We start from the raw sequence: 23,566 nt of genomic DNA on the forward strand, positions 1-23,566 counted from the left end.
AACAACAAATTCTGAGATATAGAATTTTTTTTTTTTTTTTACTGGATAGCAAGGTTATTAAAAACTGTAATCTTATAATAAAGTCATAACTAAAGTTGTCAGACAAATGTAGTGGAGTAAAAAGTACAATATTTCCTCTGAGATATGGAGGAGTAGAATTATGAAGTTGCATAAAATGAGGATGTATTCAAGTAAAGTACAAGTAACTTGAATTTGTGGTTAAATATATTACTTGAGTAAATGTACTTAATTACATTCCAACACTGCAAACAAATTATCAAATTTTGTTAAACATTATGTAAAAGGTGTTTAAGCTGATTGAAACTTGCATTGAGAACTTCAGTCCATATGTGCAGCATCCGTGCTGACTTGTCACTAACCTTTCAAACACAGCTGACATGATGTAAAAAAAACAAAAAACAAATCTAAATGTGCCACACAATCCAGCACTGAACATTTGTACTGTCGCAGACTTTATCTTGATTGTGTTATCACCTCTTCTAGTAAACAGTTGCAACCTAATGGCAGATAGTTCAGAGGCACACAAAAAAGCATGGTGTGTCTCCATGGAACGTGTCTGACATGCCCTACGTGCTTGTGTGGTGAATAGCAATGGGACCACCGACCCACAGCTTGATCTGTGAGCTGACAGCACCCATCCCCCCACACGCCCATCTGCGCTGCTCTGCATAGTCAAGCAGCCTTGGTGCATGCAGAGGCTCCTCAGCGCTCACTGCACAGATCACACGTGATTTCACTGGGTTCTTCTGCAGATTTAGGCCTGAATTCAATTATTTGGTGCATTTTTTTTTTAATTTTTTTTTGTCGGCTTCAGCAAGATGTAAACATCTCCGTTGTCCGCAGGCTGATAATCACAGCCAGCACCACTTGTTTGCAGTAGATTATAATCATGTCTTCACATTAGGTTTTTCTTCGCCCACAGTGTGAGCAGTGGAACTTCCTGTCTGGTGTGCAGATGCACAGCATGCATGTAAACACTCCTCCTGGAAGTTAATTATCACCTGTGAGTGGCGGTTAGTGCCTCTTAAGATGGGTTAGAGTTACTGCTGATGGATGGCTATGGACAACTTCTCTAAAGAACAAGGCGTAATAGACTTACTTGCTATAATAGGCATTGCAAAGAGGGATGATTTACAGCACTTTCAGACAAAAATATAAAAAGTGAAAGTAAGCTGTAATGTTATAATAAAATAGAACAGTCTGACGTCATTCCATTAATGTTCATTTAAAATGTAAATAGTCATAAAGCAAGCAAGTTTGAAAGAATTAGTGACATAAAAACACTGTTATACACTATGAATGGGCTTGTAAGCATTAACCTTTAATATGTGGAGCACACTGTAAACTTCTAGGTCTATATGTAGTCAGCTATAATGCGTTTCCACAAAAAAAAATAAAGAGTAAAAAGTAGCTTTCAAATAGCTTTGAAACTTAAAAAAAACTTCAATAACTATTTTTGTAGACATAAGGAGACAGTACTTTCAGCTATAATTACAAGACATCAAAAAGGTAAATGTACATATTCATAATGGCCAAGGTAAACATCACAGCAATGCAACCAAACCACCATTGTCCCAGCAGCTTGTTGACTAATTATTGACAAGTTTATGCTATGTAACACTGCTATATAAGCTCGCACTTTATTTACATGATATTGTAATTTAATTAGTTTTATTACTGTGCTGATACTGCATTATCTATCTATCTATCTATCTATCTATCTATCTATCTATCTATCTATCTATCTATCTATCTATCTATCTATCTATCTATCTATCTATCTATCTATCTATCTATCTATCTATCTATCTATCTATCTATCAAAAATAAATATATATATTTATTATACATTTGCTGTTTTTAAAATCAATAAAGTGGCGCCACGGAATTACATTTTAGTGTTGAAGCGCCACCTCCTGACCGAAGAGCGAAACTGCTCGCTCACGCTGTGTAGGACGCGCACGCTTTGCACGCCCGCTGACGTCACGACGCACCGAAGGAAGAAAGCGCTCCTGCCCCCTCTGTGTGTTTGCATCATGGACGTTGTACTGCAATCCAGATATATAGACAGCGGTCAGCCGGCGGAGTGCGACTTCCAGGGACGCTGTAGCGCGATTTAACGTCTGACTAGATGGTAACAGAGGTAAGATAAATGATAAAGGCTGTGGTCGGTATCTTCACTTCATACAACATCTGTATTGTCTGTTTACGACTTGAAGAACATCTGTCACCCTCAATATTGACTGTATACAAAACGTATCTTTTCTTATTTTTTTTATTTTTTTAAATTTTCTTCCGTTTCTCTGCGGCTAAATATATATACATTTAAATAGAGAGGTATTTTCATATTAGTTGGCATTCACAGTGGTAGAAGACATATTCAGATCCTTTACCAAAATAAAAGATCCAATACATTGAAGCAAAAATACTCCATTACAAGGAAAAGTATATAAATATTAAAATCCCCTGACTGATATATAATCATATATGACATAATTAAATTATTACTACTGAAGAATCAGTATATAAGCAGCCCTACGTGCTTGTGTTGTGAATACAATCCAAACTGTCACATGAACTGTGTTTTCATTTGTGATGGAGGAGGTGGAGAGCAGCCCCGAACCTGAAGATGAGGCGCCTGTCCAGGAAGAAAGCCCTGAGCCTGGTGAAGGAGCTGGACGCCTTCCCCAAAGTGTCGGAGAGCTACGTGGAGACGTCAGCATCCGGAGGAACAGGTGAGGAAGTCTGGAAAACAAACAAACCCCGAAAAGAAAACAAACGGGTTAGATGATAGAAAGGTAACCCTCTCTGCTCCTGTTTCTCCTCCACAGTGTCACTCATAGCTTTTTGTGCCATGGCACTTCTGGCCATCTTAGAGTTCTTTGTTTATCGAGATACTTGGATGAAGTATGAGTATGCAGTTGACAAGGATTTTTCCAGGTAACTTATTGAATGCTCATTTATTGTGACTTCATACGGATTTGATTTCTTAATAGCTACAGTCTTCTTTTCTTTTTTTCTTGTTTTATTTCAGCAAACTGAGAATAAACATTGACATTACAGTCGCCATGAAATGCCAGCGTGAGTATCCCACTTTTTTCTTTTTTGTCATCAACGCAGAGAAGTTACTCAATCACGTGTATTATAGATGTAAATATGTTAATACCATGGTGACGTGTATTTTATGTCTCTGATGGCAGATGTCGGCGCAGATATTCTGGACCTGGCTGAGACTATGATCACATCCAGGGGCCTGCAGTACGAGCCCGTGAGTGAAGTCTCCAAACATGAAGTCATATTTAATTCTAATTGATTTAATTGAACTGTTAAAACACAGAAGCATTCAAGTTAGTTCTCTCTCTGGCATTTTGAGGTGCCGTCTGTCTCAGGTGCCTCCCTCCTGTTTGTGTGTTTGAGCAGGTTATTTTTGAATTGACTCCACAACAGAGACTGTGGCAAAGGTGAGTTAGCCTTCATTGTTTGTTTCTTGTTTGTGTTATTGTGTGACTTTAAGTTCGGCTTTGAGCCAACATGTTAAAACACCACCGCCGCGTTGCAAACTGGGAATTATTGAGTATGGATGAGCACCTCCTGCAACACCACTTCCAAAAAAAATACGAACTATCCCTTTAAGGCTTTGAACATTTTGTGTCATGCACATTCATTTTTCTTTTTCGTGATTAAATTGCAAATAGTATATTTAAAAGGTCATAAACCTTGAGAAGCTTATTGAAAAGGAAACGCTGGTTTTGTGTATTAAATATTTTAAAACTATGTAGGAAAGGTGGAATCCGTAATTACAGATGTAGTCAAACCAGATTTCTTCTGATGAAGCTTTTGAAAGTTGCGGTCCGGGTGTGCAGGTGTTCGATGGCCGTGAAGAAATCTGGGATTACTTCATTCCTGTCGTAGCTTCTACACACAAAGCAGCAACGCTTCGAGCAAATGACAGTTTTGCAACTTGTCATTCGTCCTCCAGGACGTTGCTTCTCATACAGAACAGGCTGAGAGAGGAACACGCGCTACAGGAAGTCCTTTACAAAACTGTCCTCAAAGGAGCTCCGACTGCTCTGCCACCACGGTCAGTCTCACGCATGCAAACAAATGTTTCTCTTTTGTGACCGGTTTCCCATTTATTTGATAAAAAGCCAAGAATATTGGCACAGAAGTCAGCGCCGCCCTCCGTGCTGTGTCTCGTCCATGTACATTACGTAAACCTTTATTAAACAAGGTCTATGCTCCACCGTGTTGTTTGCAGGGAGGGTGCTTCTATGGAGCCGCTCCACGCCTGCAGGATACATGGACACGTCTACGTCAATAAGGTGGCAGGAAACCTTCACATCACAGTGGGAAAGTAAGAAACTGAACATTCACAAAGGCGCCCGACAGATACAGCCAGAGGTCGTTCAATTTCCTTCCCATGATTCAGCCGTGTAGGGAAAAAAAAAAACTGGCATCGCTACACAGGAGCCGTTTCTTTAACTTTTGTCTTTTCCAGGCCCATCCACCATCCACAGGGCCACGCACACATCGCAGCTTTCGTGAGCCACGAGAGTGAGTTCAAAAGTTGTTGTTTTTCTTCTAATCATGCTTACAAAGTCTTTTCCAATCTGCACTTAGAGCAGGTAACATTATTTTGTCTCCGCTTCATAAGGTATTGCTCAATTACAGGGGAAGCGGGGGGAGGGAAGGGGGTGTCTCAGCCGCATATTGCTTAAATCTTTCACAGGGAATGAATGGAACAATCATCACATTTGCGAGAGATTGTATGCTGTTAAATGTTTCACGTTTGAAATGTTAGGCATCCTCGCAAAATTGCTCAGTTTTGCCCTTTAAAAAAAGAAAAAGGTTTCGACTGATGGATTATTCCCATGAAATCCAGCAACATCGCTCCAGTTTCACCGAGAGCACTTACAGTGACTCTCCGCGGCCCTGATTGAACCCTGGCGTCCTCTCATTTTTGCATTACAGCATACAACTTCTCCCACCGAATAGACCATTTATCTTTTGGAGAGGAGATACCGGGCATCATCAATCCTCTGGACGGCACAGAGAAAATCACCCGTAACAGTAAGTTACTGCAATTCGGAGGACGAAACGCACGATGGCGAGGTTTACTGCCACGCAACATTTCAATAGAGATGACTACAGAATTAAAGAGACGTTTTTTTGCATGACAAGTCTGTTTCCACAGCTGCAGTTTACTTCCAGTAGACTGTCCCTCTCTGAAATTGATGTCAAATCTTTTCTCTCGTATTCTTCCACCGCAGATAACCAGATGTTCCAGTACTTCATTACAGTGGTGCCCACTAGACTGAACACGTACAAGATAGCTGCAGACACGCATCAGTTCTCCGTGACCGAACGAGTGAGAAAAAGCCGATCTTTGTGACACCAAATTGGAAGCAAGTAAAAAAATAAATAAATAAGGGCTTGTCTTTTTTTTCCCCCAAGGAGCGGGTGATAAACCACGCAGCCGGCAGTCACGGCGTCTCGGGCATCTTTGTCAAGTATGACACCAGCTCTCTGATGGTGACGGTCAGCGAGCAGCACATGCCACTGTGGCAGTTCCTGGTGCGACTGTGTGGCATAATCGGGGGAATATTCTCCACGACGGGTAAATCTGCTTCTACCTGCAAGTTATACATTTATTTTTTTCGTTTAACACGGGCAGAACAGATACATATTTTTACATAGGAAACATACAAGTAAGGTATATAGAGAGTCTAGCTAACGGGTGGGGATTTAAATACGTAAATATGCTGCATGAAGGATTTATTTTAGGTAAAGTTATTTAATCTGGAGTCGACTTCTCTCTCTCTCTCTCTCTCTCTTTAAAGGTATGCTTCACAGCCTCGTTGGCTTCTGTTTTGACGTCATCTGCTGTCGCCTCAAAATCGGAGTCTACAGGCTCGGAGAGGTGAGTCTCGCAGAAGCAACTGCCTCTGACTCCGAGTGAAAGCACTCTGAAGGTCTGACACACTTTGCACCTGCACTGAATCTGTTGTTCCCAGGACGTGCAGCCACACGACCAGATGAATAACGTGAACAATCACCCGACTCCTCTGCTGGCCGACGACGGCCCTCAGGAGTAGCTGCTCGTCGGCGACCATCCGACTGCCGATTCCTCCTCCTGTGTGGTTCAACGGGGAAGACGCAACCTGACAAATAATGAAGCTTTTAGATCCCAGCGGGGACAGACGATTTAATTCAGTCCATCACACGATATCTCGACTTTATTTATTTAATTTATTACGTTGTTTTTTTAACTGCTATGGTTACCGTGTCATGAAATTGTGTTTTTCTACTGAAAATTGGTCAAACTGACTATTGAACAATTTACAGTTCACTTAAATTATAGAGTTCACATTGATTATTGCGCTTAAAAGAAACTGTGCTCCGTCACTGCAGTCACAAATGTGTTTTTCAAACCTCATTTCAGTCTTACTACCTGTGATGGTAGCCATGTTACAACTTCTTTGTTCCATTTTCTGTAGAAGCAGATTGTTTTGTTTTTCATCCTATATTAAAGTATAAATTAAAGAGGTCATTGTCGCTGCTGTTTTGTTTAGCAGAATTAGTGCGGGAAAAAGCTGATTCTTCAGTAAAGTAAGAAGAACAATCAGATGAGTTTTCAATCAGTTAAACCATGAAATGATGCCAGTCAAGTTTGAAAATGATGATTGAGCTGGCAGGGGGAGAAGGTCAATTATGAAATTACATAAGTAGAGAATATTGCACTGTCCTTTTCCAAAATAAAGTATCTGAAACTGTACTGCATGAGCCAGATATTAAGCATCATCATTAAGTTGGGAAATCTGCACTAAATGGTATTAAAAAAAAAAAAAAGAAGGCAAACTTTTAAGCACTTTGTTCCAGTTTTTAAACGTATGCTTTTTTGCCATAAATTTGGAGCTCAAAGCCAGAGCTCAGATAATCCTGCAGACATCACGAGGGTCTCTGAAAAGATAAAGAAACAAAATATATCATACTGATGTCTGAAAGGGATTTTCCAGGACTTTGTGAGCTGTAGGTACCGTTGCTTTCCATTTCCTCCTCTTCCACCCTGAAATCACAAGTCAGCAGTTTAACAGACTGCAGCACACTTTTTTTTTTTTTTCCTTTTCTAGTTTATTTCAGTTTTGCCAAGCAGACTTTGAAGTGTTGTCAGAGCAGGGAATACAGGTGGTCCAACATTTTTGCAAATGACACCAGAAATAAGATGAAGTCATTGGTTATAACAGTAGCTCCAGCCTGGGAGGAGGGGTTCACACCAACAGTGCTCTGCACTTAGTCAGCAAACAGTTAAGATTTCGCTGTCAAACACAGGAGGAGCAAACCAGACCGACACCGTTAAAGTAGCCCTGTAGGTCTTTGAGAACGAGCTGACGACACCGCTTCATCATGCTGGCCTTGTACCGATGCACACATTTTGGTTGATTATCCCCGTCTGTAATCAAGAGGACAGTTACCATGGTTACACCAGACGAGGGCTTTGCATAAACATTTTTGTTTTGTCCCTTTTTTCCCCCTCCAATAAAAGGTTCATCACCGTTACGTATTTTTGTTGACTCAGTCAAGCCTTGCAACATATACACAATACTGTACACAGTTTTCTTGTTTGTTTAGTAAAAATCCAACTCGCCTGTCACACTTAATACTTTTGGTAGACTCTGTGGGAAGCTCTGTGGTCCTGTGAAGACACTCAAGCAAAGAACTCAACAGTCAAATACAAGTTTTTTTGGTAGTTTATAAGAATAATGTTCATTTATTTACAGATTTATTTCCAAAACTGGGGTCAAGGATGTAACGCCAGGAGGGTCTTAACCACGTGTCTAGTCCCTAACCTAGCACTGTGGTTCAGGTCTGGTCTATTGAATAAATTACAGGTGTCCATTCTGCTCGCTGTGGGGTCCCTCATGGCTCTGCACTCAGTCCACTCATTTTCTCTTTTTATTGCGTTGGGGAGTCATTTGCAACTGGGGCGTGAATTGTCCCGTGCAGATGACGCTCAGCTTTATATTGGAACCGGCGGTAACGATTGCTCCCTGGCGGGGAACAACCGCCGAGCGTTCAATAAGGCAGGCCTGCTTGGTCCCGAGCCATTTTTATGCCAATTTCACCAAAACAAGACTATTTTATGAGTTTGCCATCACTGAGCCTATCTTTGCCACAAAACAATTGAGTTTGGTTTAAAGAAATACAAACAAGCCAGAGCATTAGAAGTAGGTCTGGCTATGAGACACTACTTGGACCCCAGCATTGAGCTTCATATTGGACTAGTTTAACTGGACCCATTCCTTGGACTTTTCCATTTTGGCTGGACTTCATTAGCACGATATATTTTAATCCTTCATTTGGCTTTTCCAAGTATTAGAACATACATTTAATTTGTAATTTTCCCACTATGGCTCCTAATACACCCCCAGCTGACGGAGGAGAAGGGGGGGGGGATTTCTCTGAAATGTCTTTCCCGAATGTGCTAAAGTTTTGGGGGTTTTATCTTGGAAATCTTTGTTAGGAACATGGGAAACATTGTACAGTATATGCTGGGCTATACAAATAAACTTCACTCTGATGTACACATATTTATATATACTACACTGCCAAGGTCTACCACAGAGTCGGACTAGCCTTCGACGCAAGTATAAAGATGTAAAAGTAGTAAACTTAGTTTCAGTACAAACTGCTGTACAAACAGGCAAAAAGTGGATGAGCATTCAAACAAACAAGGTCTATGTTCAAAGACATACTGGCTTCCTCATTCGTAAATGAGCGACAACCTCAACAGCAGGAAAGGTGGCAGATCTGTAGGTTTCTGTGATCGTGTGGTCGGATTTTAGCTTTAATACTAGTCTCGGTAATCTGGATCGGCCACGAAACCGAGCCACCGGTGAGTTTTTTTGTGCGCACGTGTGTGTGTGTGTGTGTGTGTGTGTGTGTGTGTGTGTGTGTGTGTGTGTGTGTGTGTGTGTGTGTGCGTGAGATGTTTAAAAGGCAGTAGATACACATGATGCAAGACACACGGATATCCAAATCACCTGCGTATTAGAGAGGAATCGGAGATGCCCACAGTAAAAAACACAGAACCAAAATGATCTTGTAGAAATTGTCCTCCACTGACACACTGCCAGATTTCAAGTATGAAACCCCTGCCAAAAAACAACAACAACAAAAAAAAAATCATCACAAGGCAAAGGCAATGTACAGAAATTCAAGAGGGTGGAAAAAAAAAAAAAAAAAAAGTGGAAGTCACACAAAAGGCTTATTGTTGCATATATAATTGGCCACTTTGAGAAGAAAACAGTAGGTACAAAATGAACGACAACACTTTTTCTTGGACGGGGTTTTGGTGACTGAACAGTGTACAAACTGATGACAGATTTCCAAACAAAACAAATAATTCATGGCTAGTAGACCTCTTATTTTTTCCTCCCTTTATCTCCCTTCTGAGTGCTTCACTCAACAGCTGCCCCCACCTGTAGAGAGCCCTGCTTGTCCACACTAAGAAGGATTTCCGGAGTGTCTTCAGCAGATGTCGGAGTCTCTGATGTTATGTTTCCTGCTGACGGCTTTTAAAAAAAAAAAAAAAAAAAGGCGAGGGGCTGCTGTCTCTGGGGTGAGGCGGTGAGGAGGACTCAGTTGGTTAAGGTGCTGGATGCGCGGAAGTAGGAGAGGAACTTGAAACAGAGGCTGACCACAAAGTACCAGATGTTTCTGGCCATCTGGGAGCGGGCGATAAACACCCTCCAGATAAAAACTACCAAAAGAGTGTTGAAGGTGTAGCGGATGTTCCTCAGTCTGGAGAGGAGGAGGAGGTGGAGGAGGAGGAGGAGGAGGAATGAGATGGAAAACAAAAAGGTAGAGGGTGTAAAAACAGAGGCACTGATAAAACATAGAATGTCTGTACTCAAGTCTTTACAGTAAAGTTTAAAAATGTACACGAGATTACACGCAAGGCATTTTATGAATACAGTTCAGTTATATGATGGCTCCTCAACACCATTTTCGTATTGTTAGGACATGTTTAGCCATTTTTCCTCGTTTTCTAAAGGCAGTGCTGCCTCCTCAACTTGGTCAGATAGATGTTTTTGTGTTAAGTAATAAAGATAAGTTATTTTATGGCATTTCCTTTGTTTATGGAAACTAGAACTCGTCTCTGAGTAAATCGTAGTTTATACCATCTATAAAAACCCAAAAGAAACCCATTCAGTGTTGCTTTCAATAACAAAAAAAGGCAGTTAAGATACATTTTAAATAAGTGAAAGTCTGGTGTTTCTGTCAAAACCACTCAACTTAAATTCATTTAATTTGCTTAAAATGTTACATTTGTTTGGCAGTCTACACGGACTCTAATGATGTGTTTCTGTTGCGTCGTGCTGTTGACTCACTTCCTCAGGTGCTGCCTGGCAGCGGGAATGTCAGACATGTCTTCGTTCAGGACATACTTCTTGGTGCCGATGCAGTAGTTCTCGATGTACTCCGGCCAGTTCAGCTGGCGCACGTCAAAGTTAAACGTCTGCAAGATAGGTGGAGAGATGTTGAGACTAAAGACAAACAAAGAGCCGCTGCAAGTGAAAGTGAGGTCCCGTTCACTCTCACTAGGTGGCGCAACAGGCTGCCTTTTATCACATTACAGTCCCAGTCAGTGCTGCTCTCTCCAACATATAAATAACAGAAGCAAACAAGTACTCGGATCCTTTACATGCAGAAGTAGAAAAGTGGTGCATTCAAATTTTCTTTTGACTAAAAGTAGTATTGTTTCTAAAATGTACTAAAACTATCAAAGCATAGCGGCTGCTTAAAGAGACCGTTTGCTGTTACATACTTTGCTGCATTCTGTTGTATTTACATAAAGGTAATTGTGTGTGTTTGGTCAGTGCAGACAATTTTAATACGCTTGTTAACTTAATCTGTAGAAAATTATAATTTACAATGCAGATCAGATACTTTGAATGAGGAGTCTCAATCTGCAAAATAAAGATACCTGTGAAATGTAGTTGGTTAGAAATATAAATGGGCTTTAAAAAGGCAAAAAAAAACAACGATAAAAATAACTAAATAAGCAGAATTTCGAGCCACTTGCACTTAAACTACATCCACTTAAGTACTTTACTAATGTCTATTTTCCGCCACTATATTTTCAGTGTGAACGTGAAGAGGAGATTATAATCATTCAGAACATCTGAGGTACTTTAATTATAACGTGACAGATGAAAAGCATCAGGTTCCTCACAGTAACCCGAGAAGACGTGCAATTTGCCGCAAATTGGCAGCGTGTACGTGGATGATGTACCTTCCTGTCGTCGGGTGTTAGCTGGCTCATCAGCATGCTCATGTTCTCGGAGTTCCACTCCCAGTCCTGGCTGCTGAAGTACTCCAGCAGGCCGATGGCCTTGTGCAGACGATTGAAGATGCGCATCATCCTGCAGCAACAGAGGGGTGCAGATTACAACACAGTCCAACTTTATAATTATTATTATTTAAAAAAAATAAAAATTAGTAGTTGGGACAGATGGCGGCGGGTCTTACTGGGGCTTCTGTCCGGACAGACGCAGGAAGAGGTCGTAGATGAGGGCGGGGAACTTGTGGCTGACCAGGATCCAGTACTGGTTGATCAGGTAGTTGGAGGTGATGTTGGCGTTGGGCCTGCGGAAAGCCTGCTCCAAGGGGTTTCTCTTGAAGGACGACATCACGTGGTGCTCTGCAAATTTCAGATGGTTGACCGGGTTTTGGAGACTCTTCGAACAATCAGAACGAAAATACACTACGTCTGTGCCGTCAATAAGATTTTCAACTAATTTCTGACACGTCTCCATGCTCTTTAAAACACTAACTTTCGGTTCAGGAGACGTGTCATTTTTTAGCATCCAGCCTTTGCTTGGTTTGTTTTTAAATCATGCAGCAGACACATTTTATTTTTGTGTAATTAAAAAAAAAAAAAAATCCAGACGATTGTAAGTCTCAGATGGTTGTTTAACGTCTCTTCCTCTTTTCAGATAATCCCACGGTAAACTCTGTGACTCAAATGTACGGGCAAAATGGGGCTAAATTGGGCACAGCAGTGCTTTAAAAGTCAGCAGAAAAGTGAGGATGCAATGGAAAAAATAAATAAAGTAAAAGCTCCTTTAAAGCCACCGAACATAAACCCTGTTCTCCACGTCCATAAAAACAGAAGCAATCAAACAGGTGAACACACACGGATTGTGGTTTCTCTACGAGGATCATGAGTTCCAGGAACCACGGCTGGTTTTAATCATTGCACGATTTTCAGCTCTGGTTCTCGGGGGAATATCGGGCAGCAAGCGGCCACTCAATGATTCCCCCCCACTGCCCCCCTCCTCCTCCTCCCCATCCTCCCAGAAATCCTGCAGCGGCCATCCATAGCTGTGTGAAGCAGCCATGTGATTACAGACATTACATCACACAAAGCACGCAAACTGGGGCCTGTGCGGCGTGTTTCCGTGGCAACAGATCTGTGGTGGTTGCAGAGGCCGAGATGACCAGATGCGAGGCGACAGCCAGCTGTGGCCCGACTCCTTGCAACCCGGTTGACGGCACCGCCGCTAACCTTGAGGTGCTCCCCGAGGTCTGGGACGGTCGTGAAAAAACAGGTCTCGAGTCGAGTACCCCGTAATTCTTTGCGAGCGACATGCAGCTACATCATCGTCCTTCAGTCATTCTCTAAATTTCATATTCGGGAAAACTATATTCTCAGAGAGGGCGACTGCATCAGCTTCATCTCAGGCTCTCATCGACGCCGGCGAGACCGGAGTACACAGCTCTTCTTTTATAACAGCCAGTCGCAGGGATGAGACCTAATCCTGCCACGAGCCATCTGGTAGATATTTCCCTGGTGACGGGAGCATGTTTGTTAATCTGAGGGTCCCCTGCCATACTGCCATCCCGCATCTTCTGGGTGGAAACAGAGTTTTTACCCTTGATGTGGAATCCCACCGCTTCTGTCATGACCTCAGAATAAGTGCTCTATCGATTCAGGACGACTCGGAGCTTCAATTCAATTCAGCCGTGTGACGCATTGTGTTTGTGGAGAAGGACGAGGACGTGACATTAAATGTAGCATGAACGTGCAGCACATTTTTAAACTGAAGTTACGATGTAAATACAGCAAGTTTGAGCTTTTAGTGGAGAAGTTTTATACTTGTATGTTGTGCAATTATGAATTCGGGTCATTTTAATTTCTTTTTCATGCAGAGCTGAAATAATCCGTCAATTGTTGAGTCAGCAGAGATAAAAAGGCAATTCATTTGATGATTATTAGGTTAGTAAAAGTATGGGTCAGACAAGTCATCAATGGCAGTTTAATGTAATTCAATTAACATTTACATTAACAGAAAAATGTTACAACTGTTAGATTACAATATTGCAAAACCTCAAATATTTATATCCATCTAATCTATAATAAAACTTTATGAAAATAGTATTTATTGTCTGAAGTTGTGTGGGGGGGGGAATCCCCTGAACTAAAATCCCTACATGGTTTAACGCGGGGAAAAAAAACAAAACTAATTTGCTTTTGAAAAAACAAAGTTGCTTGTTTCTTATTGAAACCCAGTTTGACCAAAGTCCTGAGAATCGAGTGAAGTTTATGGAACCTGCTCATGAACGGTCAAACGCGCGTCATTCAGAGTCGCCGATGTGTTTTAACTCCATCTTCTGCTTCTGTCCAGCAGGTGGCAGCTGCTCTCCACCCGCAGCCTCAAACACCACAGCCGAACTACATCACGGGGGATATTATGTCACAACTCCCCAGTATTGGTTTGTGATGATGAAAGCAAAGTGAGATGACAATTCTTGCGGGATGCCGGCAGACGCAGACAAAACGGCTCTATAAATATCCTCCTGCAGTGACGGCTTTCTATTTACCTTTGAACAAGACAACAAACGGTGCACCTACCGATCTCTCCCCAGTGGAACGGGTTGATGCCGCCGGTCGTGCAGTTGTACACCAAGGCTGTTTTAGGTCTGCAAAGAGGGAGGGAGGGGAGGGAGGGGGTGAAGGTCATCATAACGTCTATGAAAATATACGAGTCTACATTTCATCCGTTTAAGCTAAGAAACTGGAGTACAATAAAAAAAAAATATATATATTTTTATGTGACGGGGTCATTATTCTAGTGTTTTTTTTTAAATTTTTTTCTCATTTCTTAGCCATCTATCTGATACGAGAGTAGCTGCCACAAATTGTTCCTCACATTGTTTCCAGTCTGGAAAATCTGACTGAGTCAATTTCGCTGAGACTAGAGTGAAGTCGTGAGTCACGAGTAAGACATTTCCAGGGAAAACCTGTCAGTGGAAATAATGAGATTTCAGTTTTTAACCCACAAAATTTTCTTTTTTAATTCATTTGGCAAATTTTAAGAATTTCTTGGACCTTTTTATTACCAGAAAAAGTTTCCTCGTTCCTTTTTATTGATTCATTCAGTCTCTCAGTATCAACACAGAACATTTATCTCGATCTAGCGTGTCATTTATTTTCCCTCATCTGTACACAGCAGCCTACTTTAGTTTTTCAGTGCCACATTTTTGACTAAATTCTTCATTTTATTGGCTGGAACAATATGGTGCAACTCCTTTATGCAAACTGAAGATAGTACCACTAACCAGTAAAGAATTGCAAATTGTAATCTGGGCAAAATATGCACATCTCTTCCAACTACTTTTATCACTTCAATCTCTGTACCGCACCGTTATAAAAGCCCTGCAGTATGCCTATTACTGCGGTGCATTTCCAACAGGATGCCTGGTTGAGTTTCTACTGGGCTGCGATCACTCATTTAAAACAAGGTTAAGTTATTCTACTCTTCATCAGTGTTCTTTCACTGTTTGGGTGAACGATAGAAGAATGAATAAAACTTGTTATTTTTGGAGTCAACAGTTTGAATCTGTACAGATGTTAGTGTCTGAACTAAATACGTCACTTTTGTTCATTTATTTGTAAGATTTTTTTTTTTTTAAATTTGAGGTTTCTCTTTGGAGTAAAAACAAAAATAGGAATTGTAATTCCATATAAATAAGTTTAAATCAGAGTGAAAACAGTTGTGTAACACCTTCTGTGGCTTTGGCGTTGTTTAAGTGTGAAAAAAAAATAACAAGTGAAATCACAACGTGGGATTGAACCGAGTGTTTTGGGCTTGTGTTTGGGATCTAGCGTGGTTGAAGATGGACCTCCAGCCGGGACTTCATCTCAACCTCTGCTGCATCAGTTTGACCGTTCTTTTTACTTTCGTACTTTCAGACCATCGTATCCGGTGACGCATCAGTGTCATAATCTCGCAAACGCTTTCATACCCAGCTATATCTTTTAAGATTAGGGGCTGAGGTTCGGAGCGTTTCCTCACCTGTGCACAGCGGTGTACCAGCCAGCAGCCAGGGTGAGGTTGATGACCACGTCCACAGGGATCAGATCAGCCACTGCGTCGTTGTTGGCTCTCATGGTGCGCAGGATCCCCTTTCCCGCCTGATGACAGGACGACATCACCTTAGGGACTCCAAACCTTCTCTGTGTTTAAGAGCTCTGGGATTATAAGAGTACCATGTTTAAAAAAAAAAAAAAGAAAAAAAAAAAAAGAAAAAAAAAAAGGTTTACTCACAGCTATAAATACGCCGCTCGGCCCGTTGAAGTTGTCGATCCAACCCTGAGGTGCGACAACACAGAGAAGCGTTAATCCTCAGTCGGTTACAGCAGTGAGACCGAATAACGGTCACAGCGACACATGCGGCTCCGGCTGTGTGGCGAGACAGCTGTTCGGGGTTACGTTACTTCCCGTGGCGCGGGAACATGGGAGGCTGGGGCGGCCGTGAGTGTCGACTTCAATTAGACGCCATTAAAAATGGATGAAACCACTGGTAGTGGACTGCTGTGGTTTATAAATGTGAGGGGCTCGTGACTCATTATGTGGTCCGCGGCCGAGGCTTATCCCGAGTCTAATAATACTCAGTGGTGCAGATAAGGGGCACAGAAGGTGAGCAGGCCGCCGGGGCCAGAGGTGTTTTTAGCACGACAATCTGTCAGTGGCGGTGAGCCAGTCTGAAGGGCAGACATCTAACCACGACAGAACGTAGATGCACGTCGTGGTTGTAAACACAAGCATATAAATAAGCCTTTCCCTTCCCCCCCTCCTCCTCCTGGCCTCACAGTGCCGACTGCCACGGGCTGCCAAGGCGATTGCATGGCCAAGCGTGAGCGAGGCCTTTTTGAAGTGGCGCTGCCAGGCCGAGCTTACAACCGCGGGCTGAGCACGGAGCCAGGAAGCGCCGTCACAGCCCCAGCGAGCAAACACGAGGCCTACATATCCTGACTCCACCAGAAACAAGAACTTTCCTGTGTTTTATACATGCGGTATCATCTCGGAGGCTTTCCGATTACCTTTATTTGATGTGGAGGCTTTAAGCGAGCTGAAGCCTCCAAAGTGTTTCTCACATTGGAAGAAAAACACCAAAACGACAACCATGTTCAGTTCAAGATTGAGGTGACGATTTTCTGCTCGGCTCAGTTTTTGTTTTTGTTTTTATGAATGTTGACTGAATATCTGAAGTAGTCTGAACAAGTTCATTCTTGACCTCGGAAACAGTATTTGATTAAATCTTGCTTTTATCAGAGCTTTCATCACCATCTCATGGTCTCAAAGTCAATTTGCTCACATGCGGCAGCTCCAAAATGTGACTTAAATCCTCGATGACAAATACAAATGTTGAGGATGAAAGAAGTTTATTCAGGAAAGTCGTGCACTGTTCAGCTCTCGTGGTAAAAAAACAAACAAACAAACAAACAAACAAAATAAAAATTCCTCAGAGTTCCCATGAACTTCTCGACACTCTTCAACTCTGCCTTCGGTTTACGTGCGTCTTCGCCCTCTGTATCCCATTTATACCCTTGTTAACCCGCCCTCTCCTTCCCTCCCTCCCCTCCCCCCCAGCAGCTGCTCGGATTGATTGAAGATGACCGTGTTGAGAAAGCAGGTCTTCGTCACAAATATTAACCAATTTGCTTTAATCCCGCGCCACTTAAGATAAAGGCCACAGGGGAGCAGTATTGACCCGTGCAGGATTACGTCGATCAATATCTTATTTCCATTCGTTTGACTGTTGGAGGGAGGGGGTGAGGGGCCGAGAAGTCACGCGAGGCGCTCGTGGCTGCGAAACACGCGCGTTCAACAGCTACAACCGGCAGCAGACGCATCAAAAAAAAGTTTCGCAGTTATTTTCTGCTGTTAATCACCTATGAATACAACAATCACTGTATTTTACAGCCGGTACACCGCAATGCAACACAATTTGAAAAAGTGGTTTGGCTACGGAGGAGCGAGAGAAAATATTGAGGGGACTCACAGGGAAAGGCTCCTGCCAGCTGGCTCCCACTATGGAGGGCCTGATGATGCCAATGTTGAGCTTGTCTTGCTCCTGCTGCACCACGTACTCGGCCAGGGCTTTGGTGTAGGTGTACGTGTTGGGCCTGTCGCCGATGAGCCGCGGCGTGATGTCCCGCACGATGCCATCATCCATCCACCTGATGTCAGGAACCAGAAGAGCTCAGTCAGAGGAATAACACGGACATCGAGCTGCAGCACCGAGTCATTCTTTAAACCACGAACCAGCAGGTGATTACAGCGCTTCTGGAGATGGTATTTAAATTGAATATGGTTTGTGCCCCAGAAGAACAGTACGTGCTCACAAAGATGTGTTAAAAGCTATTTAGTGGTACCAAGTAATTTACATTTAAGTGACTGCTTTTTATTCCGCCCACGAGTTTTGACCCAAAGCCTTTGTTTTTTCCTTTTTTAAATCAGGGGATTTTACTAAATGTAAAAGACCAGTTTCAACAATTTGAGGAGGCTGAATCTGTCACTTCGCCCCCAAAAAGGAGGATGCGTCTCTAACAGAAACTTCAAAATCATATATTGATAAAAAAAACCAACTCAATAAATTAAAGCAAAAATCACACTACTTGTTTCCTACCATCACCCTTCAAATCAAAATTATACATAATACAAACAAAAAAAAGGGGAAAAAAACCCTCCAAAAACATGCAGCTACTATGAGTTTTACATCTCTTCTGTTTATATTCTTCATTTTGATCAGTGAACTGTGTTTACACGTATTCGAAGCAGAGGAAGCCTCGTCTCAGTTGGACAGGTGCACGTGTTGCCCAATGTTTGCAGTCTGTAGAAATAAACAAGCTAGCGATAAAAGCCCTTTTTTCTGCAGCCAGTTGGCTGAGCGTGCACAGGTGTGAAAAGCGGCAGAGCGTCGGCAAATTCTTTTCTCCACATCACTCCTTTCATCCTGTTCAAAGTCAACAGCTGAACACGGGTCGATGGGATGAAATCTGTGTTTGTATTCTGATCCGTTTCATAGCACTGAAAAATCGGAGTAAGATTAGACCAAATGTTTTGACACATTCGTCGCAGTGTGATTTAGCGCTGCGGTTAATTTTCATTGAAACTTAAGCCTCATTATGTTTGAAAGGAAGCAATCATTTCTAGTGAATTGCAGAGGTGCTCCATTTCTTTTAATTAAAATTCCTTGTCCGAGATGTAAAAGCAACAAACTATTCAACAACTATTTAACTATTCAAACCTGCTTTCACATCATTTTACTCGTTTCTTGCGGCAGAAGACGAGTTTTCTAGTGGATTATCAGCTTTCCACGAATCAAGCGGAACTGGAATTGATTTCGTGTCTTTAGGGAAGAAAAAAAAAAAAGAAAAAAAGCAGTCCAACATCCACTCACTCGAGAGACTCGATGAGCTTCTTGGGCTCGACAGGCGGCGGGTAGATGATCTCGTCGATGTGCTTGCGGTTGCAGTTTGCATAGGCGGTGGAGATGTGAATGAAGACCTCGAGGTGATGCATCTGCTGGGCCAGGCTGAGGAGCTGCTGTGTGGCGATCACATTCAGCTGCAGGGCGTGTCTGCAGGAGAGAGGACAGACACGGTGTTAAAGGCTGAGTGTCTCTGTGTGTGTGTGTGTGTGTGTGGGCGCTTCAGATTAGGCGTGTTTGCTAATATCTCTGAGAATTTGCACGCCAGAACGTTTGTTTGCCGACGACAGGGAGCTTCGTTCTAATGAGTATTTGCAGAAAAAGGATTTAAAGCACAGCGACACGACGCCGATGAAGTCAAACGGAGGCGGGAGAATGAGGACGAGGCAGAACGAGGGGAGGGGAAAAAAACCCCCCAAAAAAACAGCGAACATCTGCTCTTCTCAAATGTGTTGTTCTCATCATTTTCACTGCTCATGCAACCACTCACCCAGCCATGAGCATCTACTTTGTGCAGCTCTGCACTCTCCACCAGGACAGAGCCAATAAATCATCCCACTATACAATCTCACTTTTACTTTTACTCGGGTTTCCCCTTTTTCTTCCTTTTCTTTTAAGCATCTTAAACAGAGTTTTTCCAAATTAAAACACGTCTGACGCAAACTTGTGATTTTGATGGAATCAACATCAAACCAAACCCTCTCAATCTCTCCAGTAATCGCATCAGTAAAATGACAAGACTGCCGTCCACCAAGTGCTGAAGTGTGTTTAAGAAGTTGAGAAGGAGAGAAACGAAGAGTGTCAGAAGACAGAAAAACCTTCGGAAATAAAAAAAAAAAAAAAATTAGAACAAATGGAAAGAAAACAATGCGTGTCTTTTGTTCAACCAATAGTCCAAAACTCAAATATATTCAACTTATTAAAAACAGCGGAAAAAAGATGAAAATGGTCACATTTCAGAAACTAAAAGCAGAAAATCTTCTGCATTTTTGATCAATAATTGACTTAAGTTATTAATCCCAATGTGCCCTATGTATGATAAATTAGAAAGTAAACAAAAAGGGGGACAGGATATGACTGTGGTCATCTTAATGATGAACCAATTCATTGTTACTGATTCTATTGATTGGTTCAAGTTGAGCAGAAACTGTCAATGGTCCTGTAATGAGGCGAGTATCCTGATTAACTGTACAAGGTATCTGTATTTCCTGGATAAATTAATTGATTAATCATTTGGTCAAAATCAAGAAAATCATTCCGCTGTTGGGAAGATAAAGTAAATGCATTCTACTGTAGTTTGGACAAAAATGAAATCAAAACAAAAAGTAGAGGAAAAAAAAAAAAATAATAATGATGTCATTTTTCCCAGGATGATGAACATCCTGCAGGCCACGCACCAACACATTTCACTTAGTAAAACCTCAGCATTGAGCGGTGGATCCGTGTCAGCGCTGCTGCATGACTGCAATAACAGAGTCCATTGTGCCTGAGGCAACGGTAAGAAACACAGAGTTTAACCAGACACTGCAGGGCACACCGCTTCTCTGGATCCGTGTGGGCGGAAAACTCACAAGGTGGCTGAGAAAGTGGCAGAAGCAGCAGAGATGGACGGCCTTGCGTGGGGGAGCGTCATCGTCCCGCCACCTTCTGGTACCGTACGCAGGGTGTCACGTCCCTTTTAGCTGTATAACGCAGTATATTCTCAGGGCACCTTTACTTAAATGAACCAAATAGAGACAATACAATTTTGCTGAATCAATAACTAAACACAACCATAAGTCGCATCTCTGATTTTACCACTAATCTTTGCTTTCTCTTCCAGGTTAGTTTTTTTTTTAAATAATCTCCGTCACAGTCCTTTACCGTTCTTGTATGACCACGCTTTGTAGACGCCGATCATCTGATTGCTTATGTTTCTCGCTTCACTGCTCTTCAGCAATGTTGCTGCAGTTACAAATCTCAGTGATTACCTCACAAAGTATGATGTTTTTATTACAGCCAGCGACGAGGGCCAAAACTAACAAAATTATATCCATGTTTAAATATTCAGGAATGATTCCTTTAAGTATGGCTGAAGACCTGCAGAAAAGCTCTGGACTGAGTCTCAAACTTGGAGTCCTCTGATTTACGGCCCTGCACTGCTTACAGGGCTGCCGGCCGCTACACCAGAGTAATGACTCCGAGATGACAGAGAGGCGAGGGAGGAGAGAGAAACAGTGAACAGAGCGGGAAAAAAAAAAAAAAAAAAGATGAAGGCCACAGAGAAAGACGGAAGGTGAAACGACACCAAGTTAGAAGGAGCCAGTCAGAAAGCAGTAACGGATCAATTTAAATCTGTGTGGAGTCCAGCGCAGCAGCTTCATCCGAACCGAGCTGTCACTCAAACCGCCCCGCCTCCAAAAACACCCATCTTCAAGGGAGCTTTACGAGTCATCCATCACCTCAGACATAAATAATCTACCCACATACATGCACGATTACAAAGAAAACAAAAGGCTTATTTTTCCAGGAACAAGCCAAGCCGATCATCAGAATTATCTTTTAAATTTTCTTTTTTTTTTACCAAATCTATAAAAAGAAACAAAAAAAACCATCTCGGATAGCGCACATTTTTAGGACTCATTTTCAAACACTGGTGCACTGATTACATTTCCTATACCTCAGATTATTTATTTATTTATTTTTTTAATTGGATGCAAATGGTGAAAACGGCTTTCTTCCAGCCTTCCTCCAGTTGCAGCCACAGACACACACTAAATTGTGGCTTTGATAAAAAACGGGCTGTGCGACCAGCAGGGTGATGCAGCTCTCGCCCTCTTATTGAATCCTGATGAAAATATTTCAAAAATTTACTTTAGACGTTACTATAAAACTCACATGTTTGGAGCTGCTATCGAGAAGTGCTCTATAAATAAAGAATATTAATGTTATCTTTAAAAAGACGCGGCCCGAGCCAGGATTTACCAACATTAGTTGCACACGGGAGATGAGGCCTTGGCTACACAGGAACCCCCTAAAATATTGGATGCTGCCCCCAAAGACTAAATGGTAGTCAGATAAGTTCAAAGATGGTTCATGTAGTAGGTTAGATAATCGTGTTTGGCAGCCGGAATTAACAGAATAAACACGGTCCAGTGTTTAGATAGAAAAGGTTAAAAGCTCAAACTCAGTCAGACTAGCTTGGAGACAGACTGCCAGGTTGGGAGAAGGTCATTATCATTACAGTTACATAAGAACACCTGTAGCGGCCGTCCGGCAGGAGACACGTGGAGGACAGAGCGATGCCGAGTAATGACGGTAAGGTACGGGACTGTTCGGATGCAAGAGAGCATCAGCACATCATCCACAGAAGATGAAAAAAAATAAAAATAAAATAACGAGGTCACCATAATACAGTATAATAATACTCTGCCCCCACTCCCCCCACAGCGGGATTCAATAGCTGTACAGTAGCCTGAGGACCACAGTTAGCCTGATAACAAGCTGGACGTCATCCGAGCATATAGAGACCTCTGAACACATCACAATCAATTTCCACAAACTCATTGGCTGCCTGGCAACACCGGCGGATACAACTCAAACAATTAATTCAACTCAACATCTGAATCACATGTCAGTTTGATACCATCACACTAATTAGAGTGACAGCACTGGCTCTACCTGGGAGATTAAAACCACCTCCCACACGTCACTATTACTTTTAAAAAGTCAGTATCTACTGGTTTGATCCCACGAGCTGAAAAAAGAAGGAACCACCTGTTGTCCTGACAACCTGTCACACTGTACTATAGAGGACGCTTTTACAATGCGCTGTGATTTCTGAACGTCCTTATCCTGTTCTACTTCCTCTTTGCTTTCAATCAATAAAACAATGCAGCCTGCTCAACGGGCTGCAGATCCTCTGGAGCGCAGTCTCCAAGCAGGAAATTCTTGTTAGGAGGAACATTTACACTAAATTCTAAAAAAGACGAGCTGGAACGGAAGCAGTAAAAGCAGCGGTGACTCATGGAGGACTTGCTGTGTAAAAGTGGGAGAGTGAAATGTCGAGTATGGTCGTGTTCATGCGTAAAAACAAAACAAAAACAAAAAAAATTAAAAGAAATCCACGTGATCCTCACTTGAGCGGCTCGTCGAAGCGGATGGTGGCGGCGCAGTGGAAGACGATGTTGATGCAGGCGGTGAGCCTCTCCACATCCCCTGGGCTGATGGCCAGGCCGGGCTGCGTCAGCTCGCTGCTGATTGGGATGATCTTCTGGTGGAAATCGGGGTTGTCCTCCCTCACCCGGTCGAAAAGCTGCCGGACACATTAGACAACACGCGCAAAACAGGAAGATGTTTATACTTTTGGCTCATTCATCAGCAGCGATCAATGAAATGCGAGGCGACAAACGGAGTGTTTCACTCGAGTGCCATTTATAATGCACAAGAGCTGCAGGGCAGGAATGCCAGTGAAACCGACCCAAACGTCGGCAGCTAGACACTGAAACAGCATGAAAAGGAATGCAAATGATTTAAAGTCAGCAAATGTGTAACTTTGCATCAATGCCTCGGGGGGGGGGGGGGATCACCAATACACCTCTTAAGTTTCGTCATCGCCACCTGATTTGTTTATGATCTGAAACATCTCCATGTTTTTACTTTATATATATATGTGGGACAGAAGAAGTGTGGCTGCCGTGGACCTTCAAGTTTTGTCTGTGCAATGACTCAGACTGAGGACTGTCTCCTGATAGACATCTTAAATGTAACACACACACACACA

At 42.4% G+C, this 23,566-nt stretch overlaps 2 protein-coding genes across 4 annotated transcripts in view; one reads left to right on the forward strand and one right to left on the reverse strand.

The window, feature by feature from the left end:
* The first annotated feature begins 2,036 nt into the window (after positions 1-2,036).
* LOC138628179 (endoplasmic reticulum-Golgi intermediate compartment protein 2-like) lies at positions 2,037-6,617 on the forward strand. Of its 3 annotated transcripts, XR_011311449.1 has the most exons (15): positions 2,037-2,164; positions 2,623-2,756; positions 2,853-2,961; positions 3,056-3,102; positions 3,222-3,289; positions 3,442-3,482; positions 4,001-4,102; positions 4,280-4,375; positions 4,520-4,575; positions 4,993-5,091; positions 5,292-5,389; positions 5,476-5,638; positions 5,862-5,941; positions 6,036-6,338; positions 6,385-6,617. XR_011311449.1 is itself a non-coding variant. In XM_069711057.1 (14 exons), exons 2-14 carry the CDS (start codon positions 2,651-2,653, stop codon positions 6,114-6,116), a joined length of 1,146 nt encoding a protein of 381 aa, XP_069567158.1. In that variant the 5' UTR covers positions 2,037-2,164; positions 2,623-2,650; the 3' UTR covers positions 6,117-6,348. The 3 variants fall into 3 exon arrangements, 2 of the variants coding, with proteins under 2 accessions (XP_069567158.1, XP_069567159.1); XM_069711057.1 differs by lacking the exon at positions 6,385-6,617 and having other exon boundaries at positions 6,036-6,348; XM_069711058.1 differs by lacking the exons at positions 2,853-2,961; positions 6,385-6,617 and having other exon boundaries at positions 6,036-6,348.
* Positions 6,618-7,964: 1,347 nt separating this feature from the next.
* Positions 7,965-23,566, reverse strand: part of LOC138628186 (fatty acyl-CoA reductase 1) — a 50,184-nt gene continuing 34,582 nt past the window's right edge. Inside the window, exons 3-12 of the mRNA XM_069711078.1 lie at positions 22,923-23,098; positions 18,775-18,954; positions 17,374-17,551; positions 15,636-15,680; positions 15,384-15,502; positions 13,940-14,007; positions 11,554-11,725; positions 11,318-11,447; positions 10,413-10,540; positions 7,965-9,822 (exon numbers count right to left, since the gene is read on the reverse strand). Coding sequence (XP_069567179.1) covers positions 9,660-9,822; positions 10,413-10,540; positions 11,318-11,447; positions 11,554-11,725; positions 13,940-14,007; positions 15,384-15,502; positions 15,636-15,680; positions 17,374-17,551; positions 18,775-18,954; positions 22,923-23,098 — 1,359 coding nt within the window. The 3' untranslated portion in view covers positions 7,965-9,659. The remainder of the gene's footprint in view (positions 9,823-10,412; positions 10,541-11,317; positions 11,448-11,553; positions 11,726-13,939; positions 14,008-15,383; positions 15,503-15,635; positions 15,681-17,373; positions 17,552-18,774; positions 18,955-22,922; positions 23,099-23,566) is intronic.

Source organism: Brachyistius frenatus, unplaced genomic scaffold (assembly GCF_029030835.1).
Source record: "Brachyistius frenatus isolate BFR_SWC_R1_liver_20210118 unplaced genomic scaffold, ASM2903083v1 Contig_96, whole genome shotgun sequence".
In the NCBI taxonomy this organism is placed as follows: Eukaryota; Metazoa; Chordata; class Actinopteri; family Embiotocidae; genus Brachyistius; species Brachyistius frenatus.

Coding starts and splice junctions, on each gene's coding strand:
- LOC138628179 (XM_069711057.1), top strand. CDS start 2,651: ATGAGGCGCCTGTCCAGGAAGAAAGCCCTGAGCCTGGTGAAGGAGCTG. Junction 4,576..4,992: donor AGCTTTCGTGAGCCACGAGA/GTGAGTTCAAAA, acceptor TTTGCATTACAG/CATACAACTTCTCCCACCGA. Junction 5,942..6,035: donor GAGTCTACAGGCTCGGAGAG/GTGAGTCTCGCA, acceptor TGTTGTTCCCAG/GACGTGCAGCCACACGACCA.